Source organism: Caenorhabditis briggsae (assembly GCF_000004555.2).
Source record: "Caenorhabditis briggsae complete genome, chrX, whole genome shotgun sequence".
NCBI lineage: Eukaryota > Metazoa > Nematoda > Chromadorea > Rhabditida > Rhabditidae > Caenorhabditis > Caenorhabditis briggsae.
In genome coordinates this window covers 533,297-559,433 of record NC_013491.2, presented here as the reverse complement: position 1 = coordinate 559,433, position 26,137 = coordinate 533,297, and the positions used below count along the sequence as shown (strand labels likewise).

General features: G+C 37.2%; 2 protein-coding genes and 1 non-coding gene across 3 annotated transcripts in view; 1 reads left to right on the top strand and 2 right to left on the bottom strand.

Annotated features, from left to right (window-relative positions):
- Positions 1-3,052: 3,052 nt before the first annotated feature.
- Cbr-dve-1 lies at positions 3,053-12,130 on the bottom strand (the record flags this gene model as incomplete). The annotated part of the gene is made up of 10 exons (XM_045238728.1): positions 3,053-3,308; positions 5,209-5,451; positions 7,393-7,466; positions 7,511-7,689; positions 7,972-8,119; positions 8,168-8,648; positions 10,222-10,331; positions 10,380-10,494; positions 11,136-11,262; positions 11,950-12,130. The coding sequence occupies 10 exons, from the start codon at positions 12,128-12,130 to the stop codon at positions 3,053-3,055; spliced, it is 1,914 nt and encodes a 637-aa protein (XP_045093698.1).
- A 5,356-nt stretch (positions 12,131-17,486) lies between these two features.
- Cbr-abu-12 overlaps positions 17,487-26,137 on the bottom strand; it is a gene marked incomplete at both ends in the record, with an annotated part of 11,213 nt that continues 2,562 nt past the window's right edge. The window contains 13 exons of the mRNA XM_045238727.1: positions 17,487-17,525; positions 18,488-18,547; positions 18,707-18,769; positions 19,175-19,246; positions 19,346-19,390; positions 19,472-19,570; positions 19,616-19,714; positions 21,003-21,237; positions 21,288-21,658; positions 24,584-24,805; positions 24,849-25,199; positions 25,312-25,530; positions 25,600-25,800. Coding sequence (XP_045093697.1) covers positions 17,487-17,525; positions 18,488-18,547; positions 18,707-18,769; positions 19,175-19,246; positions 19,346-19,390; positions 19,472-19,570; positions 19,616-19,714; positions 21,003-21,237; positions 21,288-21,658; positions 24,584-24,805; positions 24,849-25,199; positions 25,312-25,530; positions 25,600-25,800 — 2,076 coding nt within the window. The remainder of the gene's footprint in view (positions 17,526-18,487; positions 18,548-18,706; positions 18,770-19,174; positions 19,247-19,345; positions 19,391-19,471; positions 19,571-19,615; positions 19,715-21,002; positions 21,238-21,287; positions 21,659-24,583; positions 24,806-24,848; positions 25,200-25,311; positions 25,531-25,599; positions 25,801-26,137) is intronic.
- CBG28688 lies at positions 20,581-20,653 on the top strand. The gene has a single exon. It is a non-coding gene (tRNA).

Below are 26,137 nucleotides of genomic sequence, written 5' to 3'. Positions count from 1 at the left end.
TGGAATTCTCAGACAATATTTTCAAAGTAGATATTTTGACCTTAAACTTTTGCAAAATGTTTTCTATAGTTTTCTCCAGTTTTCCCCAAAGTTTCAGCCAGATTGGAACACTCTCCGAGTTTTCGCGGAGTTTTTTTTCCTTTTTTGCCGACTACCTGAATAACCCCATTAGAAAAAATTATTTTCAGACATTTTCGTCATTTTTTGAGTTTTTGGAATGAATCTTGAATACATCTACATAGAACTACTGAAGCACTATAACTTTGCTCTTGGTTAAAATGTTGAGCTGAAATTGATAAGAAATATTTTTTCAGTGGTCTGGAGTGTTTACTAGTTGTTTCCATGCTATTCTGAGTCGTCGTTTCTAATTTAAGAAAAACCGAAATCTCGAAAACGAGCCTTGAATTTTGGTGGTTTTGATTTTCTTTCTTTTAAAAACTGAATTTGTCCAGAAAAAATTATCTTTCTGTACAATATCATAATTTCGAAAACGATTTTGGTAACTTAGAACATCTTTTGAACGTTTTACACATCTTTGAAAAATTTTAATTTTTGGCATATTTTTTCAGTTCAAAGTCAATCTAAATTATGAGCTACCAGAGCCCATGATTGCCTTGAACAATCGCAACGTGACTACGAGCATACTCAAAATATTCCCTATGAATTTCAGCTCAAAATCTCACCCAGCAGCAAAGTTATTCAAGATACGTTCCAAAAACTCAAAAAATGACGAAAATGTCTGAAAATAATTTTTTCTAAAACTTGAATAGAGATATCAATTTTTGTGCAGACTGTCAGAATAGACTTCTAACAGGGGAAGTGTTTTCAGACGGGGGTTGAGAATTTGCTCAAAATTTGTACAAAGGTACTTTCGAACATGCTGAAAACGGTGTCAGCAATATCTCATCCCCTGATCCAATAGGAATCGAAATATGGGCTCTCAAAGTGATTTTAGTGCTAAATTTTCACCAAAAACGTGCATTTTTCGAGCTCTAAAACTAGTGTTTCAGGATTTTCTCAAATGTAAAACTTATTTTCGAACATTCCTCAATCATCTAAATAAGTTTTTGAACATTTTCAAAAAAAAAATTTTTTTTTGAAAAATTTCGAAAAAAATCACCATGGGGTCCCCCACATTCAAAAAGTGATTTTTTGAAATTTTTGGAAAAGTTTTAAAAAATGTCCCAGTTGTTCAGAAATGCTAAAAATAGCATTCTCACAAAGTTTTACAATCCAATTTCGTCTTCGGGCTCAAATAATCCTCAAAGAGTCTCTATTGCTTGAACTTTGAAAACCCCTAACTTCTCAAATAATGCTTGAAATTGACTGAAATCTATAGAAAAAGGTGTTAATATTGTATGTGATCGATCTAGCAGTACTACATCTCGAAAAGAGCAATACTGAAAATTTTCCAGAGGATGAACACTTTCGTTTTTTTATGTAAGGACCGGTCGAAAAGAACATTATTAAATGTTTCATCAAGTCCTCATAAACCCTCTTTTTTACTTTGAATACCTTGTAATTTCATGAAATAAGTGTCATAAATTGTCTAGAGAGCCAAACTGGAAATCAAAAATTCGTTTCGAAAAGAGCAAAAAAAGATTTACCACAGTGGGGTTCGAATCAGCATAGTCACTGCTAATAACACATCCTCTTACCACAACACCACACAACCGACATTTTCCTCTGGCGCGGAGGGCGTAGAGGAGGGAGAGGGAATAGTGGAGGGAGGAAGGGGGCGAAACCGGCCCAAATTTTCAGACGAAGATTTTCAGCTTCCTGGTGAATACGGGGACGAGATATTTCTGACATCGTGTAGTGGATGTCCAAGCTATAAGTGCTAACATTTTCAACAAATTCTCAACCCCCGTCTTAAAACACTTCCCTTGTAAGACTATTTTAACGAGTTCCAACAGAATATTCTCAATTTATTTCTCAAATAAACATGAGATTTTCCGTTTTCCAGGGTTGTGCTATCATTATGACGCGGCGTGCAGAGAGACTTTTGGTTACGCAGTCAAGTGTTTTAGGACTACAGTAACCTTTACTCAGATCGGCCTCGTGAGGGGCATTTTCTGAGTCTTTCATGTCTACCCCGCTAATATTTTATTACACGTGATCAATAAACAAATTACAATTACTGTAGCTCTAAAAAATTTGACTGGCACTTGATTCAGAGGACATATAAGTTTTTTGGGATGCTGAATCGAATGGCATCAGCCGTTTTTCTCCAAAATTTTTAGTTTTTCAGAAAACCTCAAAACATAGGGTGGTGCTATCATTATGACGCGCACTGTATATTTCATATACCTTAAATGTCCATAAACATGCAATATATGAAAAATCAGCTAGAAAAAACAAGTTTGAATTTTTCTGTACAGTGGATAATAGACCTGAAGTTGAGTTCTACAGAGAACGCGTCCTAAATGACTTACACCAGAGTCCATGTGCCGGATTCTGAATCAGCTTTCTGATTGAATTCAAGTATCACGAAAATTGAAATTCCGGTTTCCTGGAACTTGAGAAGTAACTGAAAGTCTCAAAAAAAGTTTTTATTTAACTTGTCATAAATCAGTGCACCTGGTCCGAAACCCAGAATCAGGAATCTGGAATTCTGAATCCAGAGATTCAAATCCGTAATCCGGGAATCTGGAATTCAGTATGCATGTATAAGAGTCTTTGTGTGTACGGATCGGAATCTTGAGAACTCTTCGAGCACAAATCTTCCAACGGATTTATCAGAGCTCTAAAGTCCCCAAATTATTTTTTTCAGAACGAAAGTATATTTGACAAAACTCACAAGAAAAAACTTCAGTTGCCATAACTACAGCAAAAAATGCCATGGGACCACTAAACTCCTATAGCACCATTAAAATCCAATGGGACCACTAAAATTCTATGGGACCACTAAAGTCCTATGGGACCACTAAAATCCTATGGGACCACTAAAATCCCATGAAACCACTAAACTCAGATAGAGCCAAAATTTTGACCTGTTCAGAAAGTGATGTAAAAATAACAATTGAATAAAACGAAATTTCTCATGTACAACCTACCTCGTGCTCAGGTCCATTTTGATATCAAATAACCCATTTGTGTACAAATGAACTTCGTCTGGATGAACTGGGAATTCTTCACTTTCCACTTTGAATGCTAAGTAAGAAGCTTGGTTTTCAATTGGGAATCGGAAAATTCCTTGGTTTGCAGTAGAGAGCACAATCTGTTGAACATCATCATCACGAACATCTTCCACGAATCCACCATCAACAGTGAGTTTTGTTGGAGCACGAATTTCGAAAATACATGGTCTGAAAAAATGCATATTCTTTTTTCAAAATCTTGAAAATCATTGCAGATGGCTTTTCCGTTTTTGATACTTCTTGATTGCAGTAATTATTCCTCATTACAGTGCTCCACATAATGCCAGCCACCCCTAAAATTTTGAAAAACTGAATTATCCGGAATCTTTGAAAACTTATTTTCATAGTGTAGAAACTTTGTCAAAAATGACAATTATGGGTCCTACTGCAAAATCTGAGTTATGCTGAGTAATCGAGAAATTTTGATTTTTTTCATTTTTTGCTTTTTGTTTTTCCACATAATGATACGGCCACCCCCCCCCCTTTTTTTGTGTCCTTTCCCAAAGTTTTATGACCGATTGACACGCTTAACAATTGAATGTCGGTATTTTATGAAATTTTACAGCAATGGGACTAAGAATACCATTTGCTGTTCATGGAAAAAGCCAAATTGGTGCCAAGTTGGCACAAACCTTTTCGCTGCGCCAAATCTCGAAAATTTGGGATCTTCACGAACTGCCATAAGCCGATATGCGTTCAGCACACACAGTTACAACATTAAAAAGTCCCTATGACGTCCACCACTCCGGAACCATTAATTACTTGAAAACGCATAGTTTGTCAGAAACTCCTTTCCTCAAGCTGGCTCTCCGGTCGTTTCTGACAAACTTTATGCGTTTTTCAGTAATTAATGGTTCCTATTTCCATTTTTCGACATTTTATGAATGGTTACCTAAAAAGGGCATCCCTTACTGTTTTGGAAGACACTCTGAAGCTCAATTTGCTTCGAATATCTGAACAAACGGTCGTTGAGTTGGAAGATTTCCGTATGATCATTCGTTTCCCGCCGTCCGTAAAAAGTGTTGGACGACATATTGACTTTTCAATGTTGTGTGTGCTAGACGCATATCGGCTTATAGCAGTTTGTGACGATCTCAAACTTTCGAGGTTTGGCGGAGCGAAAAGGTTTGTGCCAACTTGCCACCAATTTGGCTTCTTCCATGAACAGCAAATGGTATTCTTAGTCATATTGCTGTAAAATTTCATAAAATATCGCCATGCAATGGTTAAACGTGTCAATCGGTCATAAAAATTAAGGAAAAGACACAAAAAATGGGGGTGGCCGTATCATTATGTGGAAAAATAAAAAACAAAAAACGAAAAAAATCAAAATTTCTCGATTACTCAGCATAACTCAGATTTTGCTGTAGGACCCATAATTGTCATTTTTGACAAGGTTTCTACACTATGAAAATGAGTTTTCGAAGATTCCGGATAATTCAGTTTTTCGAAATTTTAGGGGTGGGCGTATCATTATGTGGAGCACTGTATGAAAAGTTTCGAATATCAGTCAATAAATTCGAAAGTGAGATAATCTCGTTTTTTTAGTTTTTTCTTTAATAAACTTTAGTGTTTTCATATCTGTTTATCTCGGGGCAAATTTCTTGAAGGCAATGAGTGGATTGGATGAGGTTTCAAGCATTTCGAAATGTGCTTCATTTTAAACATACTTGTAACGGGCCGGGCCGGGCTTTTTCCTGAATTTCGGAGGCTCGGCCCGGCGGGCCTGTCATTCCACAAGTTTTGAAAATTTCAAAAAACACATAAGGGGACCCTTATGTGATTTTTTTCGATCAAAAAATTTTTTTCGAGTTTTCTTTTGATATTTTTTGATCAAACAGACAAACAATCCAAAAAACACAAACAAAATATAGAAAATTGTATTGAGAGCTCAAAATTCGGTTCAAAATGGCAAAATTTTTGCTACCGGGCCTTCCGGGCCGGGCCCGGGCCTTGAAATTTTCCTCAGGCCCGGGCTTTGGCGGGCCGGCTCGGAATTTTACAAGTATGATTTTAAATATCTCTCTCCGACAACCTGGCTTTAGAGTAGCGTTGCCAAATTTCTCACTTATTCAAATCAGCTGTCAGTTGGACTGTATACGTCCCTGTTCCATGAAGGCTTTTTCCGTTGCAGATAAGATGAATGGTTTGCGTTGCGGACGTTGAATAATCCTGACATGAAGAAACTTCTCCTCCAATCGGATTATAAACTGTTGCTCGCGGATTGAGTGCGTCAAGTGTGTTGATAATGACAAAAAATTCGTTGATGAAATTGTCGACGTAGAAAGTAAAGGTGTCAGCACAAAAGGAGCTGTAAGGTTTTGATATTTTATATGCTAATTTTCTCATGAATACAACCTGAAGTCGCTTTCGATCAAATCTCCAAATTGTGCTGTACCATCGTGTGGCAAAATATCAATTGATCTATTGTAGCACGTAGTTTGACTATCATCCAGAATGACTTTGTGATGAGAAGGCTCAGGAAAAACTCGCTTTGACAATTCAGGTAAATTGAACGAAGAGAAAATCTCAAGTTTTTGATTCACTGAAAATGGTATAATCGTTAAAAATCTAAGAATAAATGAATGATAATATTTATTTTTTCTTTATTGGTTTATAGCGCGCTTTCCCACAAATGAAATCCTCACAGACAAATTCGATCTGCCGTACAATTTTTGGGTTTGACAGAAATAAATGAAAATTTGAAAACTGTTCATCCAATCTTTCAGAGATTGCAATTAGTTTCCAAATATTGAATATTGCCAAAAAATGAGTCGCGCAGTGAGCGTGGCAAGCAAGCTGATTAGAAAATTCTTCTCATTTTAACTGTAGTGCTACATCAATTTTCACATACATCTGTGTCGGATACTTGATAATTTTAATTCGTCCAATGGGTGTGCTATTCCTAACAAAAATGAGGTTATCACAAAAAACTTGAGCATTTTGCTGAAAGTGGATATTTTGAAGAAAAAGTTCGAAGTAAATTTGTATTAACAAATAGATTATTAAAATCTCAATACGGCAGTTGAAAACGCGAAAAAATGAAACTGACAAATAATGATGAAAAGTTAAACCCATCAATTTAAATACTTCATACTCTTAATTGAGTAATGATTGATAATCTGATTAACTTTTTTCATTTCAGTTTTTATCATAATCAGAAAACTTACGATGTCTTATTTCAAACTCAAAAAGTCTTATAGTCTATATACGCCCCTTTTTGGCAATTCGAATGTTTTGCATATGTCCAAAATTGTGTCTGTATCTTTTGTGCAGAAACAAAATGATTGAAAAAAATTTATTTCTCAGAACTTAAGGGAAAATGGAGAGAAATAAAAAGATGGAATAGTAATTTTTGGAAAATATAAGGCGGGGCGGTTCTGAGATTATTAGAAAATCGACAAAAAATAAACTGAAAAAAGGCAAGATAGCTAAAGGAGTAAAGTATTGATTGATTTAGGAATATTGCATGAGCACAAAAGAATAACATTGTTTTAGAGTCTAGAAGAAACAATTGAAAGAGTGCAGAGGGAAGCGAAAAAGTGTTGGGGATGAAAGATTAAAGGAAATTAAAGCTGGTCTAATTTCTCATCAAATTTGGACGAGACAAGAAGCGACTAGAGATAACTGAAAGAGTTTGGTATGTAATATACATTTGATTCACAGCTAGCGATAAGTGAATCTAGTTGAATGAAGGCTATTTGAAAGAATGACAAGTGATTAAAAACTTTTTTGAGGATTTTGAGGGGGTTGAAATATTAGGTTAGCAAGCTGATAGTTACGGTTATGTTGGGAAAAAAAATGAAACTGAGTCTTCTTGGAAGAAATGAAAAACAGACGTGAGAGTTTGCAAATTACAAACAATCCAAGTAAAATAAGCGTTTGACAACAGTAGTTCAGTTGAGAAGTGAAGATCGGAACAAGGGTACCAGCATGGAAATTAAGGAAAGAAAAAACTAAGAAAATTAATTGAATCGAGTACACCAGACTTACCCCAGGAAGCGATCAGGGCAGAATCAGGCGTTCCAGAGCTCAACATGATTTTGCGCGTTTTTTTGTTTTGTTTTTTTCCTTTTTTTTGGACATTGTGGAGTTGTGGCGTAACAAAATTGTTTGGTAATAGAAATGAATTATTTTCGCTAGCAACTGGAGTTTCTGTTTCTGCGCCGCTCCTCTTCCTGTGGGACATCCGACGAATCGGTCCACGAAATATCACATTTTTCTTCAAAACTGTTTGAGTTTTCACACAAACAACTTTTGTTCGATTTTTTCCTGCATCCCATTCAACAATCTTTTGCATTTTGCACGTCTGTTCTTGAACCAAATCTGTAAGAAAAATATGGATTATCAAAAATCTAATTTTTATTAACCTTGACGTTGTGTTGACTGATATGCGGGTAGTTTTCCCGGTAGGCACATTGGTTCAAGAATTGAGTGTATTGATCGATTTGCATCCAGGTTGGGTGTGGGTTCTCCTCGAACCACTTCTCGAGGACTGGCAATTCGGTGAGTGGATCGAACATGAGACGAGAGCGAGCTGCTGAAAAAACTAAACCGGAAATATGAAAAAGTGTAAAGAAATTGTTTCTCTGCTCCTAGTCCCTAATTGTCCTGTTCGAAACATTTTCTCTGTGGGAACACTATGAGATAGTCCGCGAAATTTGACGCCCTACTTTTTTCCACTGCCTCAAAGCCTTTGTTATGTCTGCTTTGCGCTGCGCAATTTGTGTATCTGTGCTTGTTGATGTGTTTGTGTGCTTGCTTCTTTTAATTTATGAGTTCTTGCTCTGCTCTCCTAGATCCCATAGTGTCATTTTGTTCCTTGTTGTACCTGATGAGTTGACATTTGACATCGAGTTGGTGGAAGACGAATGGGTGCTGAACGATCCAAGATCCAATCCACTGATCAACTTTGGGGAAGTTGAGGAGAGAGATTCGCGCATCGAGTTGGTCATTTCTGGAGAAGACGCGCTAGATTCCTGAAAACGGAGCATCGTAATAAAACTTTAGTGCATTTGGTCACTCACCATTTCCGGCTCGGTCTTGATGATCATAGGGAAACCACTATCCTGGATAGTCTCATCAGAATTGCTGTGGATTTCATCATCGGCTGGAGATGGAGAGTCAGATCCTCCCAAGATTCTGTTTTCATCGAGCTTCTCGTTCATGATGGAGAAATCAAATTTTGGACGCTGCGCATCGCCAAAGAGACTTTGAAGCAAATTCAACTGAAGTCCCGGTAAGAATTGATTTGCTGGTGCCGATGTGGGTGGGATTTGAACTGGGTCCACTGGAGTGATTGTGCTCCTATTGCTGGCACGTTTTTGAGAAAACCAATTGCAGATCTGTTGATAGTTGATTTTCGCATTATTTCTTCTGAATGGACTTTGATTGAGCTGATTGAGATAGTTGTTCATTTTCTGTTTCGATGGGTTCGCATCCTGCTTGAACCATTTTTCCAGCCGAGGAATCTCGAAGATTGTGTTGAATCGTTGCACTTGTGTCGGACTGCAAATACGGTTATAAGACTAAATTAGCTTTCAGTTCCTGGTCATATTTGCCCAAGTCTCGTTTTATTGTGTTCTTATCCTTTATTACTTTGCAAAGGATGTGTCAGCGTTTCTTCTCATCTCCACTTTTGTATAGTTTTGTATATCTACGTATGTTCACCCCCTCGTCTTACAGACAAGATTACTCATAAAGGACAGTTCGAAAGATACGGTGAGAAAATGTTTTACGAGACTTGAAAAGGAATGCCAAGATCGCGTGTTGCAAAAAAAAACTTGAATTTGTCTTAAAAGAAAGAGTACAAAATGGAAGCTTCCAAAACAAGCCGATAATTTGACCCCCTCCTTTTTTTTCATTTCTCGTCTCTTTGTGTACCAAAATGGACATGTATTTGGCCTCAGCAGATCAACAGTTTCAGAAGCCAGGGCGGCGGGTCAATACAAAAAACAGACAGTCGTTGACAACGAAGCAAAACCAGTCTTGCCTATTTCAAGATCGCTTAGCCCCCATTCAAAAAGAGACAATACCATGATGGAGGGTAATTAGAGGAAAACTAGGGAAATGACAACGAATTTGATCGGTTTTTGTCTCCTTGTTCCTAAATTAGGTGTCTTCATCTCATCTCATCCACTCTCATCTTCATATACGCGAAAAAAAAACTATAATCTCAAAATAATTCAAAGAATGGTAATGTACAGTATTCAATTGGCATGATCTTTCATCGATTTTTCAGAAAAATCTACTTCACTGATTTTGATTCGAAGGGAAAATCTATATGGCGCATTCTGCGAGACATTTCATCCCCTTTTTGCTAATTTTCCCAAAGCAGCTGTCACTAATGAGATGAGTGTGATGATGGACCCGACAAAAAGAGAGGCACGAACAAAATGATACAATCTCTTTCATTGTTAATCCCCCTCTTAAACCTTCTTCGGGTGCCGAAATAACTATCCATTCATATTGATGCGTTTCAAAACAAAAGAAGTTTTGCGGAGATGAACCCGGAAATTAGATGGGACCTTGGAATCGAGACATTGTGAGCTTGAAGCAGTTTGTGGAAATTGGAATTTTGAGTTTGTCCCTTGCTAAACTCAATTAAAACTATCTGAGCAACTATTAAAGTTGTTGAGTCATTGTTTATATGATATCCGATAGTTGCACTAATACCTGATATCTATCTGCATCCCGTGAGGTATTCTAAAATCCTCTCCGTAAATCATAAACAAAACATTCCACTGTTTCCCCTCTTCTCGTTTCAAAGTCGCAGTTCCTCATTGTATACACAATCCCAAGACTTGCTAAAAATTTTTAACCCTCAATCCAGAGAGTCTATTTCTACAAACAAGCCGAGAGGCTTAACTCGAGCACCAAATAGCGGCTTAACTGGCGCTACTCCCTCAACGCCCGTGTCACCGCGCTTCCTCCTCACTACGCCACTAGCTGACTCGAAAACTCTTTCACTTGGTCTCATACATCCAGCACAGTCGCAGCTACCGAGCACAATGAAAACGGGATTACGGTGGCTGGCTAGCTGAGTGGCTCCGCAAAGTTTTGGGCGGCGCTATCTTCTTACCTTCTTCGATCTTCCGCGATTTCAAGGGTATCGAGCCACTCATTTACAGCGCCAATTTGCTCAGAGTTAAGAAGGGTTTCGTCTCCTGCGATAATTGTGTTGATGACTTCCTGAAGAATAGAGAATGGTAAATCATTGTTTCAACGCGAAGAGCTTACTTTAACCTGTTGATTGTCGACACTGGTCATTACGCTTGGATTTTTGTTCACTGCTGCTTTTAGAAGCTTGTTTTTTACCTCGCTTATACATTGCACAGCGTTTGCATCCGTCGTCCTGTAAGCACAAAATGGTATTAGAAGAATAATTGATCATAAAATCGTGTATGTGTGTACAATGATCGATGGGATCCATAAAAATCATGAAACGCTTTTCATGGAACTCATAAAATTTCTAAGGACGGCGACCAAAACGCGGTAAATCTTTTGCAGTGTATGTACAATTGTGTATGCTTATGTGTCAATGTTTAGTACCGATACCAAATATTAGCAAGGCTTAGCAGCACAAAAGGCTACTATCACATCTCATATATGCACACAAATTGGGAGATTGGCAGAAATTGTTTTGATTCAGAGGTTTAATTGAAAAAAGCGTACACTAAAAAGCCGACCCCGCGTGTTTCGCAAAAATATAGTTTTCCCACAACGACATATGTTCAGTTTTGTGCTGGCTGTACCCATGTTTGCCAACTTTTCTAAGTAGATCTAAAGAGAGTATGTAGAGGTGCGATTTTGTTCACCTTTACATTGAGAGAGCACACAAATGAGCGCCCCCTTCAGCAGATTTCTATAGGCAGTCTGGTTTGACGAGGAATGTCAGAGGATCGGATGATATGGATGGTGGTGTTGCGCGAAACTTAGTTAGTCAAATGGTAGAAGAAGAAAAATGAGCAAAAGAAAATATAAACGAGCACTTACGGTTTTGACAGTATTTTGAGAACCACGTGTGATGAGATGTCTTTAAACAAGTTTTCTACAGTTTCTTCCAAATTTTCAGTAATTTGATCAAACGGCAGTGGCTTCCAGTTGTTGACTTGTATAAGACCTGGAAACAATGACTTCATAAGAAACGTATTATTCAAAACACTGGACAACACATAATCATTCTATTGTTCATTGTTTTCAGCTACGGTGGCTGGAAAATAGTCGTTATTTCCAATTTTCTCCCCTCTAGTTTTCTCCTCCGTCAGTTCTTACGATTTTCTTTTCACCTGATTGCATAATCTTTGAGAAAGTAGATACCAAAGAGAAGGCAAAGCCGCCGAGAAAAGAACAGGTTCGTCGGTCTGTTTCACTTTCTTCTAAGGTGGGAGTAGGAGAAAACGTGAAAGTGAGAAAATGGAAATAGTGAGGAAGTAGAAGAGTTTCAGAAAAAACACATGAGGGGAAGACGTTTTAGTTCAAGAAAAAAAGTGGGTGATCTCGGCCGAAGATCTATATCTCCTTCTACAACCTCTTACAGCATAGTTGCGCAACACTGAAACGAAACTGAGAGTGAATGTCAAGAGAAAAATGGGGGATTTATGGTTCCTAATGCGGTACCAATCTTAGAACAAAAGACGGTTGCAGAATCAATAAGAATTAGTATTACTCACTTAACTTTTTGTGTTGAAATTTAGGTGGAAATCACAAGATCTTTTATCCGTTTGTCAAATGAAACGTGATAGAATTGAAACGATAGTATTCTATTCTGTGATACTCAAATACTACCGATCTGTTTTCTTTTACTTACCTCGTGCACTGGTAGACATGCTCGAATGGCCTAAAGCTGCTAAAACTGTATCGACAAGCTGGCTTAATGTGGTTGTCCCGGCAACAATCGCATATGTATCAGTTATCATGTGTCCTTCGTGTGAGCAACTTAGACAATGTTGTGAACGAACAGTTTCCACAATTACCCTCATTGGAAACATATTTTGCTAAAAATTGAATTTGTTGAATTTTTGAAAACTTGTGGAAATAGACAACGGTAAATAGTATAAAAATACAATGATGGGAGAAAACTGAAAAAGAAGGAAACCATTCAAACGAAGAACAAGAAGAGGAATAATTGTTCGAAAAGAAGACAAGATAGGATCCGGGCTCTCTCACTCCTCTCCCCCAATCGGTTCGGAGTTCCCGCCCTTTGGTAGATATGGGTGGGCGGAGTTTTGACGAAGAGTCGGAAGATGAGAATGAAAGAGCGTGCGAGTGAGAACAAAATGAGATATGGTAGTTTTGTCGGGGGACAGACATAGGCTAGGAGCAAATATGGAGGATGGAAAAGAAGGCGCGCACCTATTCAACCGTAATTGCGATTGCGGGGAACCGAAACAAGCTTTTGCTCCGCTAGAAAAGAAGTGGTGCGGGATAAAAGATTTGTTAAGTCGATTAAGGATCGGTATAAAGACTATTGAGTTTGGATAAGTGATTTGAGTCGAAGGCAGCGGAAGGGGAAAGGAAGAGAGAAAGCAAGAACCGACTATAGATCTATCTTAAGACACAAATAAAAACAACAGCCACACATCAGGCGACAGGTACTACTACTTTTAATACTACTGGAGAAGATTGAAGATGATTTTGAGAAAAAATGAAGAGAAAATACAAAAACAAGATTTGATATGGAAAGGAAAATCTGAAAGAAGACTGACTGACTGTCTCGCGCACACAAGAAGACTAAGTGGGAGGTGAATGGTAAGAAGATGTAAGACTAGGAAAAGTGAAAGAAGGTAGGAGGAGGTCGGGATCGAGATGGCATAAAGCGGGAACCGGATGGAAGAGTCTAAGAGGAGGTACGACCCAAGAGAGAATGTAGATGATGTGAAAGAGGGCTGACAGTCAGAGAAGAAAGAGTTTTTTTAGGAATGGCAGCCAAGGTGGAAGAAGAGAAAATGGGGCTGGTTGCCCTCCTGCAGAGATGAGGGAAAAGAAGAAGAAGACGCCATCGACGATGATCATGTACTACTAGTTCGAGAAAAGCCTCGGGTCGTTGTGGTGTGGCATCGTTTGAAGGAAAAGAAGAGGAAGAAGAAGGAATCGAACAAAGACAATCCACTTGTTCAAGATTTTCCTCCTCTATACCATCTTCGCCCTCAGACGTATTCTGCCCTATAACCCCGCCTTTTTGTCATTTCCTCACTCACCGTCGTCATCGTAGAAAATAACGATGCTACAACAGCGCATCAGAATTGGAAGACCGGGAATTAAAAATCTTCTTTCTCGATGTGTCAGCAGAGATAAAGGTTAGGGTTACAGATGATGACAGTCGTTGGTTGTTACAAAAAATGGGGTGGGTGTTTCCCCAACGATAAGATAGCAAAATGCTGTTTCATGTTTGTTCTGGAGCTCTAAGACCTCTAGGATAAGATACTCTGATGTGTACCTGTTCTGAACTTTCAAAACTTCAGCAATGAAGACAGATAACTAGATATAAGATGATGGGATGTGATGGATAAGCATAATCCCAGAGACTCTCTTCCCAGAAAAATTTCAGTTCCCCTACCTTATCGTAACCAAAGTCAGGGAAATTGCTGTCTGGCTCCGTACAATGGATATCAAAACAAATCGTTTGGTGTTTTCATTCCTTCCCCATCATCATCAATTATTCGCTTTAACAAGAATCATGGATGATTCTTAAGCCATCTAGGATTTAGTTTAGGTGTCGCGTGGCTAATTGAAACAATAGCACAACAATCTGGGCACGGCGATGGGGGCGAGCAATACTGAGGGTGGTGTGGTAAAGTGAGGGGTAAGCTGGCAGCCGAGTAATCCCAGTTACTCAAAGACACCACGGATGGGATTAGACTGATGTGGACGAAGTATATGGTTGGGGTTGCGACAACCATCTTTTCACAAGTCATAAAGCGCGGACTCTTTGAAACAAATATGGGTTTAGAAGGATGATGATGAGAGCAGTAAAGCGACACAACAAACTGAAAAATTAAAAAAATAGGGATCGCTTTTCCAGCTCAATTGTGAACTCTTTGATTTGGCCAGTAATAACACATGTATACATAATCCAATTTCTCAATCACATGGTTACCCCCCAAGAATTTGAAAGAATACACACATGTATTTATATCGCAAATGGTTTTTGAATATTCGATTCAGAATACAATACACACCGTCGAGGCTGTTTGAGACGAGAAGAAAGGAAATGAAAAGGAGATTAAAGGCAAACTCGAGTAGTCAATTGAAATTCAGCAGCCTTATCATCAGGCATGAACTATCTCTATATGTTTACTGATTCAATGAGCCAAATCATTGTTTGAAGAAACAAATACGTCTGCGTTTCCACGGGCAATTTACTCGTTGAACCTATCGAAATGACAAGACCTCTTTGAAAATGGCTTCGAAATTCGTGGGATGAGGAGTTGAGTGATTTCGTGAAGTTGTGTGAGAATATTAGTTTGTAATGACCTTACACCAGTTAGTTAATTCAAATGTTTCTATAGAATTGAAGAATTCAAATTATGAAATATCAGTCTCTAAAAAATTCCAGTGTTTTGCGTGTATGAAATAATTCTTGAAATTACTCAATAAACAACATCAAACTACAATGATAATTAAAAATTGGTCACATTTTAGGCCAGCCAGTCACATACAGACGCACTTCATGGATCCCTTACTAGAGATAACGGACACATTATAGGTTATGAAATTGGAATAGGAATATAGAATGACTGTACGACGTCAGCCGACCAACACCGCTGCACCGGTTATCAATATGTGAGCCTGATAATCCTGCGATACATCTACATAACTGTGTGAGTCGGGAATACAAGGATGGGAGGGGTTATGGACAAGTTGAAAAGAAAGGGAGGAAGAGTAACCGATGGTTGGAAAAGGCACGGTGAATAATAGAAAACAGATATGGAAGAAACACCGGGAAAAAAATCATCATACATTAGGATGACACCTTTGACTACGAAATGATTGAACTATTAAGATTTCTGTATTCACTTCTGAAGAAAATAAAACGTTCAACTATTTCAATACAATTTTGAATCAGTCACTTTCACATCACAGCACAAACATCTGCCAAGTGAACTAGGTCAGCAAAAAAAAAACAAATGAACCATTATTTAAAATAAACTTATATTTTTTGTATAATTTCTAAAATCCACTCAATTCGTTTTAAAACTCAATAATTCTAAAATTGCTAATATTTGCTCAACATTCTGGTCACTGTTCCTTATTTGAAAATTTTTGATAAGAAAGTTTTTTATGAATGTTACTTGACTGTGATAATAAAAAATTCAAACTTTAAAAGTGCCGGGGATTGGTATGGATACAAAAGTTCTCCCGGTCTCTCCTTTTTCCGAAAAAAGATGAGAATCAAATATTGGTTCTCTGTCTTCTTTCGTCCAAATTGCTTCGTCATCTTTCTGGGCACAATAAATATTTCTTTTTGGGGCGAATGACATTTGAAAAATATATTGAATCAGTCCTCTGATACGGACTGAGAATTTTTTCAAAAAATTTTTATTGTTATTGCGTAAACCCAGTTTTTGAATTATTTTTTGTCTAATCTCGAATCCAAAAGTACATATAATTGTGTCTTAAACGTACAAGAGTGATTAATTGATCGATTCTGTTCATCTGTAGGTTATGTTCCATGTTCCAAAAGCTTCGAAGGGGTTACGGTGAATCACTGCGGTGACTAGTCAAACATCCAAAAATGAATGCCAGCGCAAATACCACCAAATACCACCATAATATTTGAATTCCCTTCTATAGAACCTTCACAGTTAGATATAAGATATACAGGGAGGTAGAAGGTTTTTTTTTTCGAAAAAAGATAGCTGTTCATACTAAATGCACACCTTAAGGATGACTCACACGCATGGGAAGAAGGCACTGGATCAAACATATTGTTTTTGTAAAAAAGGGAAAGCCGAAAGAGGCTTTAAGTGTCGACGGCGGAAGTTTGACTTCGATTTTGAAAAGGTACAGTTTATCGTCTTAATGGCGCCAAGGGATTCAAAAAGTAAACAATTCAAGCGGTCATATTATCAGTTTAGAGAATCTTTTTTGAATTTTCCGTTGCCACGCACATTCATATATATTTGCGGCTCTCTCTTATCAGCTCTAAACTAACTTTATGCCCTGAAACATACATTTGTTGAATTGTTGCATATTCGGACGAGGGGATGTGAGATATACCAACTTTGTATCATTTTTGTTATTTTAAAAAACAAGAGCTTGATTTTTAAACCAATCCAATTACACAGTAATTCTGATTTTTGTATTTTGTGAATTCCAAACGCCCATTTTCCATTCAATCCGATTTTCCATTTTGCAGTTTTTCAGCTATCTGATGTTTGCTTTCTATAACTGACATTCTAAGTCTCCAGAGACGGCCATACACACATGCATAGATAGCTGTATACTCAAATACCATGTACAATGACAAGACTTTATTATCGGTCGACCGAGTTTTGGGTGACACGGATGGGGGTAAGACTATATTAGCTATCGAGAGTAGAAGACGAGAATGACTAGAGCACAATCCCGGGGCAAATGGAAAGTTTGTGACGTGCTCTGATAAACAACTGATAACAGTTTTGGATTGAATCTTGTGATTTGGCGAGCAATTCCTACATACGCCAACAATTTCGCTCGGTAAGAATGAGAGCGTCTATAAGAAAAAGGAAACAAAAAAAGGTATCGCAGAAAGATTTCGAAACCCACTGTACTGTTCCAGTGATAAACAAAAAAAGAAAGTAGAAAATGGGAAATCGAGAGAGTATAAAGAAGATGAAGCTTCGCTGCATGAATATATGGATGCAATATTTTATCTGTTTGCTTGAAACTGCTGATGCTAAAAAGAAAAGTTTGCTGTGAAATAAATTCTAAGGATATGAGCTTTGAAAAGTAAAATATTTCAAAAATTACTAGAAATTGTACAAAAAATATTGGCTGCATTAAAAAATATATTTTGCACAGAAAATTTAGTTCGAGTACATTTATCCACACCGCACAGGATTCTACCGGCATTTATTTGTATCACTAACGGATTATTCGTGCCTTTGCAAACAATGTGTTCCTTTCATCCTTTCTTCTTTCTTCACCTTATATTTCACTCAAAGGGTCACAATTTATTGAACTAATAAAATCATATAGTAGATGGAATTCACAGAGGGTACCTATATCTTTCGAGACCGCATCAAATATGTTCAAGTGATTCTGTAATCCGATTTTTTGAGAATTCCAATGATATCTTCTGGCGAATCAAAACTAATATAAAGATTATGTTGATTGTGCTGGGAGAGGTTATAACGGAATAAATTATTGTTGAAGTATTTTTGAATCGTGTTCACCCTCAATCTGAAAAACATTTCTATTCGGGGATCTGAACATTTCATCTCCAAATCATTGCTGATATCAATGTCTCATAACATTAACTGTTTTTCAACTTCAAACCTTGAATCAGTTATTAAGTATCACTTTAGTTTAACTTGTGTAATTCACCATATAATGCTGAAACGGAATCGAAAATTTTTCTTCAAAACTTTTCACTTATTGAATCATTCCTAAAAGAGAACTGCTGCAGAAATATCTTCGGGAAGACATTTTTTCATGCCATCCATTCCTCCTTTTTTCAACCGTAATGCGATTCGACCCGAGAAGTGTCATCGCGATTAGCGAATGTTTTCTTCATTTCTCCCGCCTTTCTCCTTTCTTCTTCTTTCCTCATCGCCACGTTTTTTTTGCATTTATTCTACACATACTCTCAGCTGGCTGATGTCGTCGTTGTTATACAATAATTCGTCGGAGGAGAGGCTGCGCAACATGCCAAAACTTCCGAGAAAACTGACTTTTTGAATCCGCTCTACACAGTGTCATTGAGGGGGATTTTGCGGCATGTCAGTTGCATCCAGTCAACACATACACATTGTTTTTTTCTATCTACGTCTTGCAACTTTGTAACACAGTAATAATGTTTGGGAATGTAGTGAAATTAAAACTCAAACAGTGAAGATCATCCTTTGAATAAATTCATTTTGACTGCCGCAACCAAGATCACAAAAAAGGGGGTTTCAGGCAAAAAACTTCGAAAAAAGGGTTAAAAATTGAAAAATGGAAGTGGTTTGTAAATGGAGTATAATAAATAGTAAGTTGAATCTCGGACTGTGTATACCTCAAATTCCCGGTTTATAAGTCCTTTTAGTTTCCTTTGTTGCTCTTGATTTCAGTTTCACGTTTGGAAGTTGCAATGATTCCACTTTTGTCCAGAGCCTTCAATTTTGTTTCAATTCATTCACACCATTGACTCTAAACAAAATTACCTTATTTTTTCCCGCTGTGGTCATTGCAGTTCCAGATAAAGCTTCTTGCACTATTGCGTTCTGAAAAAAACCACAATTTTTGAAAGTAAGGCTTTCTTTCGGTCGGAAAATGTGACGGAAGTTGATTTTACTAACTTGGAACTATAATCCGCATATTTCAAATTTTGAGAAATATCTAGTGCTATATGGAAATGTAACCTGCAGAATCCAAAAACTAACCTGTCGAGTGAGGCGAGGACGTCCTGCGGTCTTGTTCGATGTAGTGGACAATGAAGTGTCCATCTAGAAACATAAATAATGAAAATGGATCAGGCAAAAAAAAAACGTTTTTCACTAAAACTATACAAGAGAGACTTTTTATGAGATGAGGTTCCGAGTAAGCAGAATGGATTTAGATTTGAAAAATCAGAATAGAGCTCAGATTTTTTGAACTGCACGAAAAATTTTAACTACATTTTGAAAGTCTTCTTTGATCAGTCAAAATTTATTATACATTGGAAAAATAAAAATGTCTAAACCAGAAACTGAAATGAATATTAAGACTATTCATATTGAAGTTTTTCTGAAGACATCTGGTGAATGTTTGAAATATGTTAAAGAAATAAATAAACAATTATGGATTTGAAAAAGCCGAAAGATTCGTTGGTACTAATAAAAGTGCAATTTTCATTAATGTGTTGTACTCACCTGCCCAACATATGCCGAATTCACATAAGATTTATTGTCTTCCATTTTTGTTTCAAAATCAGTGAGTCGTTGCTATAAAATTAAAGTTAGTAAACTCTGAAATCGTAATTTTCAACCAATGAGGTTTTGAAGCCCATCATCAAAATTCGAGAAGAAAATGAAATATCATACCGGGTCCGATTTTCTAAAGTCCAACAAGTCCAGACCTGGATTCATCTAAAAACAAACATGAATAACCGAGAATAGAAATTCGAAAAACGAAAGGGAGAAACTGCTCATGTAAATTCAATATTTTACCATACTAACGTCGAAATCGTCAAAAATAACGGGCCCGTCATATGCAAAACTTTCCGCGGACATTGTTGTATTTACTTCGGTTTTTCCGATATAATTTTTCTGTAAATTAAGTTTTTTTTTCGTTAGTTTGGATGACAATGATACCTTGAGCATATTTCGGACAGCAGTTATGATCGATTTTCGTTTCGACTTTCTGTATGTGTTTGTCATTTCTTCGTATTTCAATTTCTTGTTTTCCAAGTTCTGAAAATAGAATAAAAGCAGGGTGAAACCTCTTTATTTTTAAAATACTTCGCTTCATAATTCTGAACAATTATTTCGAAACTCGCTGTGTTCAAATTTCAATAAACGGAAACAAGTATGAGTCATGGTACATGTATAGTTTTTTTTGGTTTCCAATATCAATTTTTGTTTAACACAAAATATCTCCTGAAGCATATACAAACTGGCAAGAATATCACACTTTCTTGGGGGATTTCAAAAAAAATCCTTTTAAAAAATGCTAAAAATGAGAAAATTAGAATGAAAGTCTTACTTTACTAACATACAGAAATCACTTTCAATAATGAATATAAGGCGATCGCAATAATCTAGAATTCTGCAGTATTATCAGAAACAGAGACTATGCAATATAATATGCTCTTCCCTCATTTGTTCTCAACCAGAACGTGCGGCTCTTATCATGCTGTTATCAGTATGAGAAAGTGCAGAACAATGCATTCGCGCGGTAATGGTCAGCAAATACCATGAATATGTAACGAAAACGCGGAGGAATTGGTTTTGTAGCTACTCTCAAATATGCCTGAAGCAAAACAACAGTGAAGATATTTAACAAATATCAAGATAAGATTCGGAATAGTTTAAAATACATGTTTGGTGATTTATGAATTTTTAGGAACCATTTTTAGTTTCAAATTTTTAGTGGTACATGTGAATTTAGAAATTATAATGCATTAATTTGCTGCAATGTTTCTTTAGCAATCATTTACGCATATGTTGAAAAATTTTACGTGCATTTCATTTTTTTTCTGCCCACCATTATTTTCACTACCGCTAGTTTCCACTACGCTCCCTGTTTATAATACGTCTTCTCCCTCTTCTTACTCAGGGATCTCGTGGTGTAGTGGTTATCACATCTGTTTAACACACCAAAGACCGGCGGTTTAAGCCCGCCCGAGATCAGTTGAATATTTTTTATTGTTTTTTCTTCTGTGAAAAAGAGAAGAAAAAACTGTTCACTGATAATATCGATACAAGTTCTAATATTAATTGAATTGAATTAGTGATATGACAACCTGAACGAAAGACATTGCTGGAAAAACTATTATATATAGAAAGTTGCTGAAATATTAAGAAAGTTGCTGAAACATATAAATAAATAAATACTCGAATAACAAATGAATTAATTACATCATGGTTTGATTGTGAGGTTTATGGCACGCGAACATAACGAGGCTTTGATGTTGTTCTTTTTTCTAGTAAACTCTGAAAGATAAACTACAATGTGTAGATTTTCGACCAAACAACTTACTCTATGATCAATTGTTGGTCCCGGAAGAACATGTCCACTGTATCGCTTCTTGGCTGCACTCACTCTTCCGGAACTTCTCGTAGCGGCTGCCGGTTGTGAGTTGGGCGGTGTAACGCTGACTGACTTGGTAGCTTGATATGTTCGTATAGCATGGGCTTGTCTATGTCCTGTGGCAGTTACTGTAGACTCGTAGATTCTAGGTTGAACACGCGCGGATGGCTGTACTCGTACGTTTCTGAATCATAAATTATTAATGTCATTGCAAAAAACACTGTTTTAACTCACCCTTGTGCTTCTGCGCTGCGAGTTTGTGGCTGCTGGTAGGCTTGTCGAAGTATTTCCTGCCGTTTCTCGTATTCAGCTGGGTCAACAGCAGCAACGGAATGAGATTGGAATGGTCCACTCAGAGGTAGGTTTCCATTTGCAGCAATTACTTTAGGAATAATTTGTTGCACAATCTGTTGACCATCGTTGTAATAGTGCACAACTTGATGCACGTTTCCTTGTGGATACACTGGTCTTGGTGAAGCAGCGGTGGCTTGTGCATTTCCTTGTCGGTAGACAGCTTGTTGGGAAGGCGCAGGTGGAGCAACTCTTTGTTGTACAGGAGCTGGGGGTTGTTTTGTCGGTTGTTGAGTGATGAATTGTTGAATATACTGTTGGTGGTGCTGTTGTTGCTGGGGTTGTTGGTGTTGAATTTGTTGTGGTCGTTGTACTTGTTGCTGTACTTGCTGTTGCTTATTGTGTTGTGGCTGAAAATGTTAGCTTTGATGATTAATTTAAAAAAACAAGTTATGCTCAAAAATTGTAATACAATAACCCTACTGACACCTGAATACGACTTAATTTAAATCTATGCAGAAAAAACCCGTCAGACATAATTTTATCTAACTTACATATATTCGAAAACAGTTAAGACACATTCTCTGACAGAACGGAAAATAGCGTTGCACAGAAAAATTGAAACTTGTTTTTTCTAGCTGATTTTTCATATACTGCGTGTTTATGGACTTCTAAGGTATATGAAATATAGTTTGTCCCGACTTGTCACACCCCTGCAAAAATATGATCGTGAGGTGTCTGAAATTTTTTTTTTCAAAAGTGAAATAATGATCAGATCTTGATGTAGAACGTTTTTGGGCATTATTTCGAACATTTTTCGTATTGGCACTATACTAATATTCTTCCGTCTTCCTGGAAAAAAATCCAGTTTTTTTGCAAATAAGCTATTTTTGGGACCAAAAAATTAACGACCTGGGAAAAATTTCCATTATTTTATAACATTAAACATCAAATGTAGATTTTACGTCAAGAAATACATTAGGAAATGTTTGCTTTTGTTTAAATATGCTGGGTCCACTGCAAGTTTTAGGCCAAAATGTGCCAAAAAATGAGGTTTCATCATGTGGGGGAGTACATGGCAACTAAATTTTGCTCAAAATCGACCCTCTCCAATTTCGCTCAAATTCATATGACATACAATATTTTTTATGGGTAATATTTTGGCGAAGTTTTAGAACACGATCTCATTCATGCTTTTCTAGAGCTCGTATTTTTTCACTGAAAATGAACTTGGAAGCAATTTTTTTGGGCGACATTTAGTTGCCATGTACTCCCCGACATGGGGAAACCTCATTTTTTGGCACATTTTGGCCTAAAACTTGCAGTGGACCCAGAATATTTAAACAATAGCAAACATTTTCTAATGTATTTTTTGACGTAAAATTCAAATTTGCAGTTTACTTTTATAGAATAATGGAAATTTTTTCCAGGACGGGAATTTGTTGATCCCAAAAATAGCTTTTTTGCAAAAAAACTGGATTTTTTTCCAGGAAGACGAAAGAATATTAGTATAGTGCCAATACGAAAAATGTTCAAAATAGTGCCCAAAAACGTTCTACATCAATATCTGATCATTATTTTACTTTTGAAAAAAACTTTTTATACACCCCACCACCATATTTTTGCAGGGGTGGGACTAGTCGGGACAAACTGTATTTCATAGACCTTAGAAACCCATAAACATGCAATATATGAAAAATCAGCTAGAAAAAACAAGTTTGAATTTTTCAGTACAGTGGATAATAGGCCTGAAGTTGAGTTCTGCAGAGAACGCGTCTTAAAGGAGGGCAGACAGCAAAAATTTCGGGGAAAATTTCAGGGAATGTGTATTTTGCTGTCGCGGTGTTCGCACCTGAAGCACGCAATCCCACGCGCAAACATTTTTATTTTTTTATTTCCCGACTTTATTTTTTTCAATTTTTAACGACTTCAAACATTAAAAAAGCTCTTTTTTCTTATTTATTATAAAACCCATATAAAAGTGAATTTTTTATGTAAATTTAAAGTTCTATCGACCGATTATTTTGCCAGTCGCCGGTGTTTTTTATAGGCATGCGAAAAAAACTATTTTTTCTTCGATAACCGTTTCTTCACTGTTCCTATTTATCTCATTACTTCTCGTTATTACTCTAGGAATAAAAACTGTTTTATGACTAGAGTTTTCAGAGACGTCTCCATTTTTACTGCTTCCTTCACCTTCCGACGACCAGCCCTGCACGAGGATTGTTTAATTATGTGGTTTTTTTTCAATTGTTATGTCTCTTTCTAAAAATTAATTGTAGTTTTTTTCATAATTTATTTGTTAACATAATAAAACAAGTTTCTTCATTTTTAACTGATTTTGGTACCTCGGAGCGAGGCCTTGGCGGCACGCTGGTAGCCCTTCAGAAATTCCGAGTTCAAAAAGTTCAATCCGAAGGAAACAAGGGAAGAAAAAAGTAAAAACACCAGCAGGGATTGAACCTCTGACCTCCTGAATACTAGCCTAGAGCGTACCCACTACACTACGCGTGTAAGAGGCGACCATCGCGTTTTTCACATTATGAAGCGACGCCGCAGCAGCAAGCTAGTGAAGAAATTAGGATGACAAAAAAGAGCATTTTTTCGTCCTTGAAGGGTTTTTTTCAGGTTTTTAAGTACATAGCTATATTTATACTTCAGAGTTATATCTTTTCAGTAAAAATGAAAATTTTGAAATTTTTGATGTCTACCCTCCTTTAATCCTTTTTCAGAAATTTAGAAATCACACCAGGCAGAAATTTGTAGCACCGCCGCAAACAAGATGCTACTTAATTTAATTTAATTTGTTTATTGATCAGGTGTAATAAAACATTAGAGGGCAGGACATCATACTTGTGAAGGGCCGGGCCGGGCCGGGCCGAAACACGAATTTCACCGGCCCGGAAGTTTACCGCGAACTTCAAAATCTTGAGCGAAAAGTTGAATCATTGTTTCGAAAAAAGGTATTCAGTGTTTTTTTTCTTCGAGTTATTTTTCAATACATTCTAAAAACCAATAAATTCATTCGCGGCTGTTTAAATTCATTATACAAAAATTTTGTTTTTTTTCTGCCGGGCCGCCGGGCCGGGCCGGGCCCTGAAAATTTTCTCTCGGCCCGGCCCGGCCGTAGTTGTCCTGAGGACATGAAAGACTCAGAAAAAATGCCCCTCACGAGGCCGATCTGAGTAGGGAGGGGAACCGGGATAATTTAGATATTAGATACTTTATTGAAAGCTCACCGAATAATATTGTTGCTGCTGTTGCTGTTGTGGTTGAACACGTGTCAGTGGTTGTGGTTGCTGCGATGGATATGGCATCGAGTATCCGTATTGTTGTTGTTGTGGTTGTTGGAAGTTTTGTTTTTGCTGTTGTTGTTGATTTGGGTGCAGACCGTACTGCTGGTTGTATTGATTTTGTTGTTGACCCCAGTAGTTTTGAGTCTGCTGTCCGTAGAGTGGTGCCTAACATAACGTTTTAATTTTCGTGGATAGCTTTTCTGGTTACCTGTGTGTAATACAAATTTTGCTGCTGCTGGTGGAAAGAATGCTGGAAATGGTTTGGAGGAAGCAAAAAGTTGTTGTATGGTTGTTGTGGCTGTGGTTGCAAAAATGGTGCAGCCACTTGAGGTTGTGGCGCCACCTGTGGAACAACTTGAGGAGCTGGAGGTGGAGCAACTTGTTGAACAGAGCGAGTTTGCTGAACATGTTTCTGGGTTAATGTGGTGGTAGGGATTGATTTTGGAGAAGTCGTGGTTGCTTGGGAGGATGCAGGAAGAACAGTAGGAACAAATTTTGGTGAAGTAGTAGTAGTTGCTTTTGTTGTTGTAGTAGGTTTCTTTGTTGTGAGGTGACTTGCCTTAATAAGAACCATGCAAAAACTGGTAGTTTTCGAAATTTGCAATGAAAATATTCATGCAAATTTGTTTCAAAATTGCCGATTCATGCTTATACAAACTAGATTCACTCACAATATTGGAATGTGTCAAGTCGCGAAACACTTTGAATTCATCAACTTGTTTTTGAATTACGATACTCTGCTCTTTACGCTGATTTTCAAGGTTTGAATTGATAATACGAGAAGCGTCTGTGATTTTTTGACGAATCGTGTTTTTCTTGTCAGGAATGTTTTGTACTGCCGCGTTGAAGTCATACTTGGCAGGTTTCTCAATGTGTTTATTCCCTTCCACCTACAAAACAGAAAAAGAGGTGCTCGAGTGATGAAAAATAGAGAACCCTAGGATGTAATTAGAAACAACACTCACTTGTGCAACAATTTCATCAATTTCTTCCTTTGACAGCTTACTCTTCTGAAGAACTTCAACCAGCTTGTCTAATTTAGGAACAACAGGTTGTGTTTTTGCTCCATGAGTTGCGATGACGTTTCTTTTGATCTCATCAGTGCTTTCAGCGTCAATGGTTGGGATCATTGGCTTGCTTTTTTGAGCCTTTTTGTTGATCTGAAACGCACAACCTAATTTTTCAACCAATTATGGGGGGTANNCCGCTTTTTGGGTCGTCTACAAATCTCCGATGTAATCTCAAGATTGATGCATTTGTGACTATTATTGCCTTATGTTCCAGAAAAATGGCGGAAAACACTGTACAAGAATCTGTACTGAATAAATTGAAACACGAACAATTTGTGATATTTTGGCGAAAAAGAATTGGGATTCAAATTCGTTCGTTTTAAGAGGGTAGGTTCACTGCAATAAGAGGATCAATACATATTGTCAGGATGAAATCTGTCATTTTCGAATTTCAACAAAACTGTCGGTAAATTGTTTCTGAATATCT